The sequence below is a fragment of the Cyrtonyx montezumae genome, unplaced genomic scaffold, assembly GCF_038088225.1.
Source record: "Cyrtonyx montezumae isolate F1298 unplaced genomic scaffold, pur_monq_1.0 scaffold_4, whole genome shotgun sequence".
NCBI classification, from domain to species: domain Eukaryota; kingdom Metazoa; phylum Chordata; class Aves; order Galliformes; family Odontophoridae; genus Cyrtonyx; species Cyrtonyx montezumae.
The window spans coordinates 2020522-2031224 of NW_027072045.1; the positions used below are offsets into that span (position 1 = coordinate 2020522).

General features: G+C 46.0%; 1 protein-coding gene across 1 annotated transcript; it reads left to right on the forward strand.

Annotated features, from left to right (window-relative positions):
* The first annotated feature begins 901 nt into the window (after positions 1-901).
* Positions 902-10010, forward strand: CLRN3 (clarin 3). Its single transcript, XM_065746130.1, has 3 exons — positions 902-1235; positions 6854-7033; positions 8904-10010. The coding sequence occupies exons 1-3, from the start codon at positions 1007-1009 to the stop codon at positions 9176-9178; spliced, it is 684 nt and encodes a 227-aa protein (XP_065602202.1). The 5' UTR covers positions 902-1006; the 3' UTR covers positions 9179-10010.
* Positions 10011-10703: the final 693 nt, after the last annotated feature.

Below are 10703 nucleotides of genomic sequence, written 5' to 3' on the forward strand. Positions count from 1 at the left end.
GATCATTACACATCTAAAGCAAGCGATGCTTAGAGAAATTGACTGGAACTTAACAGAGCCCAAAGAAGCAAATAAACAAAAAAAAAAAAAGAGGAAGAGGGAATAGGTATTATGTGAAAATATATGGAATTTACAAATTACGGCTCTTCCTTAGAAAAAAAATAACTTCTTCATACTATATGGAAAATCCTTAACCCTGGAATGGCCCAGAGCAACCCAGTCCTGTCACAGAGAGCATCTAGAAGGAAGAGGCCTCAAAAGAGGAGTGCAGCTATTCAGGAAGGTGGGAGTCCACAGAGCAGAGGGATAGTCATCCATCTTCACTATAAGAAATCAGAATAAACTACTTGCTTCCAAAGGGGCTTGGGTGTGCAGCTAGCAAAAACTGCTTCCAGACTAAGCACCAACCTTCCAGGAGAAAACGCAGGAACAGAATCATAGAGCCATTAAAGTTGTAAAAGACCTCTCAGATCCCCAAGCCCAAGCCCAGGCCACCCCCAGTCCACAGTGCCACATCCCCACGGTTCTGGGACACCCCCAGGACGGTGATCCCACCACTCCCCAGGCAGCCTGAGCTGGTGCAAGAATAATACTTCCCTGATACCCAAGCTGAGTTTCCCCCAGTGCCACCTGAGGCCATGACCTCTCGTCCTATCACTAGTTACCTGGGAGAAGAGAAATCCAGAAAATGTGGTCAGGGAGCTCTGTTTGGGCTCCAGAGGGGAGCAGAGCTGCACTAACAGTGAGTGACCCTCTGGGCTGGAGGTGGCAGCTCCCTCCCATCCTTGTCAGGGGTGTTTGGGTGCAGCCATGGTAACGCCTCTCCTCCGGACCAAAGTTCGGTTATTTTTCATTTTTATGACTGCTGCTGTCTGCTTAAAGTTTACCAGGATCACTTTCAGCGAGCACACGGAGCAGGTTCCAGAGAGCGAAGGGAGGAACGGCCTTACGCCCAACAGGGCTGAAGCGAAGGAAATCCCAACCTGTGGAAAATCTGCCAGCCAAAATGCCAACCAGACAGAAGACACTGATGTACGGAGGTGCTTTTTTGACCAGCATTGCATCCTTCATCATCATTTGTGTTGTTCTGGGAACGCAGGGGTGGATGAACAGCGAGGTCAGCTTCTCTGGAGGGAACTCCACCACCACCGTCAGCCTCACGTTTGGGCTCTTTCAGGTGACCTGTGCTCAGGTCATCAGCGCCGGGCTGCAGCTCTCGGATAGCAATTTCCCAGGTAAGGAATAGTGCCGGGCAGAGGGTGCCAGCCTGGGTGGCCCCAGGGGTGCAGGAGCAGCCCTTCTTCCATCATCTACAGCTGTAAGGCCTTCTGTGAGAACCTCAGGACAGGTTTAGGTTGGGTATTAGGAAAAAAACCATCTCCAAAAGAGTGGCGATGCACTGGCACAGGCTGCCCAGGGCATGGGGGAGTCCCCATCCCTGGTGGGGTTTCAGAACAGTAGGGATGTGGCACTGAGAGACATGGGCAGTGGGCTGAGGTTGGGTCGTGGGATCTGAGAGGTCTTTCCAACCTTAATGACCCCATAGTTCCATTTAGGGACATCGTCAGCGCGCACAGTGGGGGTGGGGTTGGACTTGGGGATCTCAGAGGCCTTTTCCAAGCTGAATGAAATATTCCATGCAAATATCTACAAGCTATCTCGAGGAGTGAAGTGGTATAAAATAAGACCCAAGAAAAGCAGACAAATGCTGAAGCATTGCTGCCAAGGGCAACTTCTGATGATCGGCGGCCTTAGCCTATGCCTCCAAAGGAGGAAACAATACAGGATCAGAATTCGTGTCAAACAGATTTTAATTTTCAGAAGCTTTCAGCAACAAACAGAAAAGCAACACTCTATTAGCATTTCATTAAAGGCGTACAAAACTAATTTGGCTTCCTTTAAATTTCATTATGTTAAATTAATTGTTTGATTTAAAACATTTTGCCTGCCTATGATCAAATTAGCATCAATTTTATAGAGAAAGGTTCTGAAATTGCTGAAGGGAAAAGAGCAAAACACATGGAGCTGATTTAGACAGAGAGATGGTGTTTATATGTCTGCCAGACCAAGATTTTAAGGAAAATATTCATTTTATTCCTTCTTTTAAGAGAACCCCATTGCATTTCTAAGTGATGTTATTAAAGTGAAGCATGTCATATTGCCCAGAGAGGCTGTGGATGCCCCATCCCTGGAGGCACTCAAGGCAAGGCTGGATGTGCTCTGGGCAGCCTGCTCTAGTGGTTGGCAACCCTGCCCATGGCAGGGGTGTTGAAACTCAATGATATTTGAGGTCTTTTTCAACCCAGGCCATTCTGTGATTCTGTGATATTTTCAAGACTTACGCTCGCTTGTTTCTTTTTAACACTCATCTGTGAAGTATGCACTATGACATAGCTCATCATCTTTTATAAGGCCCCCACCAAAGGCACAGGTGACCACACCTTTTCCAGGTGGCTCTTTGTCTCTGAGATTTTGAGCTGAGGTTCTTGAACAGCACTTCAGCAGGAAGCCATAGGCTGTTTGTATTTTGTTGTTATGTAGCCCAGCTTATTTTCTGTGCAGTTCTCGGTATTTATCCTCACTGGTAAAATTAAGATCAAAATTAAGGTTGAAGAGTAACCAAGAGAACAGTTGAGAGACAAGGGAAGAGAGATGCTACGTGAGAAAAAAATAGAGAGAAAAAATTAGGGGTAAAAAGAAGAGGGCTTACCCAGCAAGACCTTGGAGAACGTTACTACAGAAGTGTGAAAAACCCTGGTATTAGAAAGAAAACATGAGAAAAAGCAGAACAGCAGCAAGAAGTGATGCATACCAAATGCAACCACAGGCTGCATACTGATTTCACACCGTTCAGCAGAACTAACTGTGTGCACAAGGAGCTCTGCTGGCATTAACAGAAGCGTTCACAAAAGCCCAAGTTAGCAAAGCCTGGACGCTGCTACCAAGTACAAGGATTTGCACTCATTTTGTGGCTTCAAAGCCTCAAGGCTCACGCAAGCACACGTGAAAGAGCAAAAAAGGCATCCAACAAACACAGCTGACTTTTGGAAGAGTAAGTCAAATAGTTTTGAAACCTGAAGGTGGCTTTCTTTTTTTGGTAGGCTGTGAGATGTCCCACCACTGTGAGCAGACAAACCCTCCCGGGCAGAGCACAGCTGATCTAAACCTCAAGACGGTTCCCAGCTCTTTTCCACCTGAATTTAGTATGAAAATTGTACCTGTGCACAGAGACACCCAAATTAGCAATGTGACAGAGCTGTACTGTGGACATCAGTTCACGCTGCAATGATTAGATTGTAATGAAAAAAGCTGGGCAGCACATATAGCAAATACTGAGGTCATTGCCCAATAAATATTAAATCACAAGTCAATCAGGCCACATTATTTACTGTCATATCAGAATAATCAAAGTAATTTGAGAAAAACAAATATGCATTTACAAAAATAGTTTATATATGATTATAGCTGCCCGTGCCAGGTGGTTCAGGTGCTATGCCTTGCTCCATGCATACAGGCTCTCTCTGATTTTAATAGGGCGCTGCTTGAAAGCAGGACTCAGCCCATGGGGAGCTGGGCAGGGCCAGGAGAGAATGCAGGCAGGCAGTGATTTGGAGCATGCCTTGCCTTTGCCTACACAGCAATGAATGCAACCAGCCCCCAGCACTGCCAAGCATCCCTAAAGGATTTCAGTTCCTTGCATGGTCCACATACATTTAATCGTGTTTTCTTCCTTCAGATTTAGATTTTTGTGCTCATCATTTAGGAAATGTCAATGCAGTTCTCACATATGCACCATTTATAGATGAATAAATTAAGTGAGCTTCAGGAGCTGCTCGTTGTTTTCAACAGCTGCTGGGAAGATGCTTCCTGAGTACTCTAAATATGGATGCGCCCGCATCCCTCAGTGTTTAAATCAGGCATGTCTCCAAGATAAAATGAACTCATTCTTAGGTTCTATACCAGGCGTGATTGCCACGTTTTGTATTAAGTAGGATTCTGTGCATTTTTAAACAAGAGAAATACTTTGCAGAACTGCATACATACTAATTTTAGATCAAAATATGTTGTGCTAAGACAGTAGGATGTCTCTCATTTGACCACACCCTTCAGTCAACGATCTGTTGGTGCAACAAGGTGGGGTGTTCTCCAAATTGGATGTCTCAGGCAGCAGAGAGGTGCAAATGCCCATGTGCACCACAGCCTGTCACCCAACAGGAGTGTTCTGATGAGGCTGCTAGGCAGCCTGCTTCTTTCCCAAACAGCACTCTCATACTTGGGTGTAAGAAACAAAGAATGAAAACCATGAAATAAATGTTGGAGAGTAAATGAAATATTCTAAGTTGGGGATCTAGCGTATTTCTTAACCAACAGTCCGTGTTGACTTCAACTGAAGGCCGTATGAAAAGGAGATTATCAACAGCCTTTGCAAAAACAATATTATTATTCGGATACCACACCATCAAAAAGAATTTCTGAGCTAAAAGATGAAAGACAAACAAAGAAATAGGAATTCGACAGGCACACAGTGCATGATGGATAAACTTAACAGAGCAACAAAGTGTCAGGGCTGCTCCAGAGGCTCTGGGGATGCTCAGAATCTGGCCAAACACAGATATTATCTAATAACTTCAGTCCCTGGAGCCTCCATCATCTGCTTGAAAGTTTTGCCTCAGAAAGGAACCAATTTTTGACACAGCAGTGACCACAGTGGCAGCTGAGCTCGTTTGCAAGTCAGAGCCACAGAGTGGTGTGAGCAAGGTGCAGGGGAACACCCTGATCTGCACACCGGGCTATCTGAGCCTGGCAATCAGCAATGAGCAGCACACCAGGAAGTCTCAGAAATTCACTATAGCATGGAGGAATTTATTCTTTTCTTATCCTTTAAAATACAGCTCAAATGCTTGAAAACTGCTGGCACTTGGACATTCCCACCAGCTTCCAGGTCTTCGGTGGGACGCTGTGCCAAGTGGAAAGTTAGGCTCAACTCTTTTCTTTTTTTTTTCCTTTTTTCTTTTAAGTGAACAATTCATTCTGTGTTGTGATGACAGAGCCGTGAAAGCTTCCAGATCAGCACTGCTTGGCACGGACCTCAGGGCTGGCATGGAGCCTTGAGGCCATGCACACACAGCTCTGTATAAGTTTGGGAAGTCAAATCTGACCATACAGGAGCTACAGATGAGGAATAGGAGGTAGAGTGAAATATGAAGGACATGGTGGAGGCACGGTGCTCTGCTTTCATTCTGGACTCAGGCTATTCTACCCCAACACAGAGGGTACCTCTGTCACATCAAGTGAACATGCTTGCAACAGGTGGGATCTGACAGAAGCACATCCCCTGAATGGTGGCTTGCTGTCAGGACAAAGGAGTGCAATGAGGGGGTGCAGGGGTGCAGCCGTCAGCTCTGGAGATGATCCCAGGGATAAAATTAAGGAAGGCTGCCAGAGGGAAATCATACACAGCTGTCTGCTTCAGGCCCAGGCGTGTTTCTCATGGTAGGCAACAGCCAGCAGTAAGGCTGCTTCAGCACACGCTCCAGTACAGCTGTGCCGTGCTCACCTCCATTTCCTTGAGTGATGCCTCCTGAATGCCTGTCTTCCCTTTCCTTCTAGCAGAATTGCTTAAATTTGCATCTGATTTCCATAACACATCCTTACCTTCCATTTCTTCAAACCGAAATTAACTTCTACTAAGCATAAAACATTAAATGAGATGAAAGCTCTCCTTTTAATTTATTTCCAGGAGCTCTTCTTTTTGCTCCGAATGTTTATTTCCTTTTTATGGCTGTTTATTACAGTTTTGTTCTTTTTACTGCTGTGATTGCCCCAATCTATGTGCTATGTGAGCACTGCAGTAAGGGCTTTGCATGAAGAGCAGCACAGAGGGGAAGTTTCCCTGCAGATGGCCGTCTATCACAACATCTCTTTAAACAGAGCATGACAACACTGATGTCAGATCTGTTATAGGTTCAGGCACATTACAGTTGCCTTCTCAAGCTTTAAATTGGAAGGAAGATAATATATTTCAGTGTAGCTATATTGCTGCATCCATATTTGCATCTCATTATCAGCGAGGTATCAAATAACTGAAAGGATGTAGGCAAAAAACAATAAAACTGATTACAGTCCTGAGCAGACTGGCTGCATGTGCCAAGTGCATTTGGCCAGCCATGCACACAGCTATGGAAACAGCAACAACCTGCACGTGTGGGCTGCAGCAGGCTGGAGCACGGGGCAGAAGTGCTAACCATGAGCTTTGTCACCTGCTGTTTGTGGGTTTGCAGAGCCCTGGGATGCACTCATCCTCCTGGATAACGGAAAGCAGGAGCTGCTCCTTTCTTTTAAAGAAGGTAGAAGATCCTTTCCCCAACCTTGCTTCTTCCTGGTGTGGGGCAAGAGATAGATGTAACAGGGTACGAGCACCAGCTCAATGCCCAGCCCTGCCTCATCCATCTGTGCATGGCTGTGCTTGGACATGACTGTCCTACAGACACAACTGGGCTAACTGGACTTGTAGGAGTTGTTTCTGTGGTCGGCTTTATTCCATGCAAGAAAACTGCTGCTGCTTGGAAAGGAAATAATCTGCACTGGGAACCAGTTTTAGGTCTGGTGACTTAAAAATATCTCTTAAACCACCAGGGATGAGATGATGGGCAGCAGCAGCGAGCTTCCAGGCAGGCTCAGCATGGAATTTCTGCCTGGCCTTGTCGAGATGAAACATTCTCAGAAACATTAAGGAAGAGAAGCTCGCTACCTAACCCACAGGTCACTAGCTTCTAATTACAATTAGCTACGTGTCAGTAACTCTCGGTTTGCTGGGCACATTTAAACACCCTGGGCACCTCCTCTCTCTCAGTTGCAGAAGGTCTGAGCAGCAATGGAACAAAAAGCATCAACACGGCCATCATCGTGCTCCTGGTGCTCAGCTTGCTGAGCTCCCTCCTGAGCTCTGGCTTTACGTGCACCAACACAGTGAGCAACCCCTACCAGACATTCCTGGGACCCATTGGAGTCTACACCTGGAATGCCATAAGTGGTGAGTAACACGCCCATGTTGACCTCTTTGAGGCCACCATGTAGACAACACGACATTCTCATTAAGAAATATATACATTTATAAAATGAAAATGTGTTCATGGAATTGACTGAGTTGGAGGGGACCTCTAAAGGCCATCTGGTCCAATCTCCCTGCACTGAACAGGGACAGCCACAGCTCCATCAGGTGCTCAGAGCCCCATCCAGCCTGACTTTGAATGTCTGCAGGGATGGGACACCACCACCTCTCTGAGAAACCTGTGCCAGCTGTTCAGATGACTTTAATTTTTAACCATATCTGCTGGGATATCTGAAAATTAGTTGCTGGCAAAGCAGCAGCACCAGCCTGCAGGAGGCTGGATTTGCTGGCAGCGAAGTGAAAGAGCCCCAAAAGGTGCAGCATCACTTCATGCGTGACACGCACCAAGAACAGAGTAAGCTAAGAAATGCAGAATTAAAGCAGAACCGAGCAGAATTCCTGCTGCATTTGACTACAATTTGTTACCCCTTAAAGACACTGCCACTGCTTCATGGTATCTATAGCATAATAGTTCCTGTGTTACCTGCCTAGCAAAATAGGTCTCTAAGGTCTCATCAAAAGGATGGACTGCAGCTTTATTTCTGAAACATGTTGAACCAAATACATCTAAAACAGCATTAACATCAAAGCGAAGATGGACAGAAGGGCTGAGTCACAGTAAAATGTGTTTCATTCTCTAAAACAACGCTTGCAGAGATCAAAATAAGTTTCAACATTCCCTAAGCAGAAAAAATAAGTGGTGGAGATGCTGAGTTTCAGAGCCATGAACTCTGCCAAACAGCTCCCGGGGGCACAGCCCCCATACCTGTGCAGTTGGCTCCTAACACACCTAACTGCACCTTACTTATCTGTAAGCCTTGACCCAAAATAGAAGAACTATGGGATTGCCAAACTAAATATTAGTGAGAAAATAGAGCCCACACGTTGGCTGAGGATTGCAGTTACTTTTTACAGCCCTCTAAGAGCTATGACCTGGAAGCTGATTTTGCCACAGGCACAGTTTTATGAAGAATCACGCATCACTTGTTGTGTATCTTGAAGGCTCTTAATCTTTGTACCAGATGGCCTGAAATCCTGGGGTCCTCCCTGCTAAATCCCAACCCAGAGTCAGCAGGAGCATTGGTAACACAGTGTGCCTGGAGGGAAGGGCAGGAATACTTTCACCAGTGTACATTTGTTCTACTTCTGTTAGCACTATGAAAGCGAAGAAATAAAAGCAGTATTTGGTTAAATGTCAAAGTGACAGAACTCCACATGCATTAAGGAGTCTGTGCAAAACAGATACAGAACCATTAAGAGCCCTCATTTCACCTCATCACAGAGTCATTGAAAAATTTGGGTAGGAAAGATCCTCAGGCTGCCAAGCCCAAGCTCCTGCTCAAAGCTCTGCCAACACAACCCTCAGCAAGTTGCTCAAAGTCTCATCCACTTGTTGTACCACATTATCCCATGAACCTGGGGTCATATCAAGTAGGTAACCCGCAAGTCACCCGAGGAGAGAATATGGCATATGCATCAGCAGTAAATTCAGTGAAATAAATGGCATTGAATGACCATAGGTAAGGATAGCCAGCATGAATCCATTGGTTATAGCAGAAGATAGTTACCAGTGGCACTGAGTAGATGCTTTGACATCAGATGATATGGAAGTTCTGTAATAAATCTTGAGGACATTTAAAGAAAATACTAGATCCATATTTGTTGTAGTACAGGCATTCACACTGACTTAGGCAGAACATTTCAAAGTAGCAACTTATGGAGCTACCCCATACAAGTACTTCTAACATCACAGTACAGATCCACCTCTGACATTTGTGTTTCTGTTTTCTAGGAATCCTCACGCTTTTGGTCATGATACTTTTTCCCGTGAATATAGAAGGCAATGACATGTCTGTGGAGTTAGCCATCAAGTGCATTGCTGTGTCACTGACACATACCAGATCTGAACACAGGTATGACTACTCCTATTGGATCCTGCTGCCTAGCATCATTCTCAACATTGTTACTATTATTATCATCTATTTCTATGACCATGCAAGATATTCTAAGAAGAAAGAACAAGAAAGGCCGATTGAAAATGCATCAAAAGACGTCATTCTGTTTTAAGGATATCACCAAAATGAGGCTCTAAAATAAAATGACTGTTTGCTATGGACAATCACGGCTGATCTTTGGTGTTCACATTGAAGTTACGCATATAGCTCAATTAACAAAATAGCCTGTTGCTTCCACAAAGCAGATTGATTTTACTTCTATGATGAAAGATGTTAGGGTAACATCTATCAGCTTCCATTGGAAATAGGTTGCCTGAGCACCCCTGAGCCGAAACACCCAACACCAGCACCTGCCTGCAGGATGGACTTCAGCCAACACAGGGCTGCTTGTAGCCAGAGGGATCGACAGAAGTTCCCCCATAAAATGAAACGGGCACAAAGAGCCACCAGCCCCACACACCCAAGGGGCTGTTACAGCCACGGCCCAGGCTTGGAGAGCCACAGCACAAAGGACTCGGGGCCAACTCACACCTCCACACCCCACACATGGTGTTCTGAGTGCTGCACGGAGCTCCCACCTCCTGGACCTGCTGGTAGAGCTGCCCTGGCTGTGCATTACTGTGAATGCACTGCTGCCCTTTGGGTGTGGATGATGGGAAGATGGAAAGCATTGCATCAATCGTGGATTCAGTCTGGGGTCTAAGGGCCAGAACAGTACAAAGGCCAGGAGTGTTGGAGATAACAAGTGGTCACTGCAGTGCCAGTGCTTCATTGCATCCTGCGGCGTTACTGCTCTACGTCCCTGCAATGTTTTATTGTGCAATTTCCCCTTGCAATAGGACTGCCACTGCCATACTTGGCATCTGCCCTATGATGCAAGAGATGCTCATAGACAAAGGAAAGCATCTCCGGGAGGAGCTGAGAAGCAAGGGGTGACTTCTCACTATTTATGTCAAAAAATAAAGCTTCCGGATGAAAGCACTCTGTGCTTTTTGCAGCTTTGCTCTTTCAAAGCAACTGAAGAGGAGGGTTTAAAGCATTTATCCATATCCATCCATAAAACAGCGTTTGCAGGACTTGGGGAGTGGGATGGGTCAGTGCCATGAGAGCCGTTATCTGCTCTCTCTGACAAGAACCATGCCTGGAACTGCTTTCCTTGCTGTAAACATTTCAGTTAAAGCATCAGATGTTTTGCACCCACGAGCTAAGCTGGCAGCAAGTCAAACACTTGCCAGTTTTGCTTTGGCTGCAAAATTTTTCACACGGTTTCAGCGTGCATCTGTCAGTGCTGCACCACGCCAGCACCCATCAGGCACTTGCTCGGAGAGAAATGAAGTCGGCGTCACAGAGCAATGTCAGAAGCGGCTCCTGCTGGGAAAAGGAGCGGCTCGGCATCGCCTCGGGGCTCCCGTTGCGCAGAGGTGCTGCCTGCAGGGTGCCGGGCCGTGAGAAGGAGCGCTCCTGTCTGCGAGGAGTCAGGCTGTTCAGGTATCCGTGTCCTGGAGGAAAGCTTAATAATTGGAGATGGTGCGGGGGCTGACACTGCATTGCTACAGAGGATGGGAAAAGAGGATGTAACGCGAGCCGACCTTGAGTTTTGCTTTTAGGATAAAAAAAGGAATGGGTCTGGCTCTTGC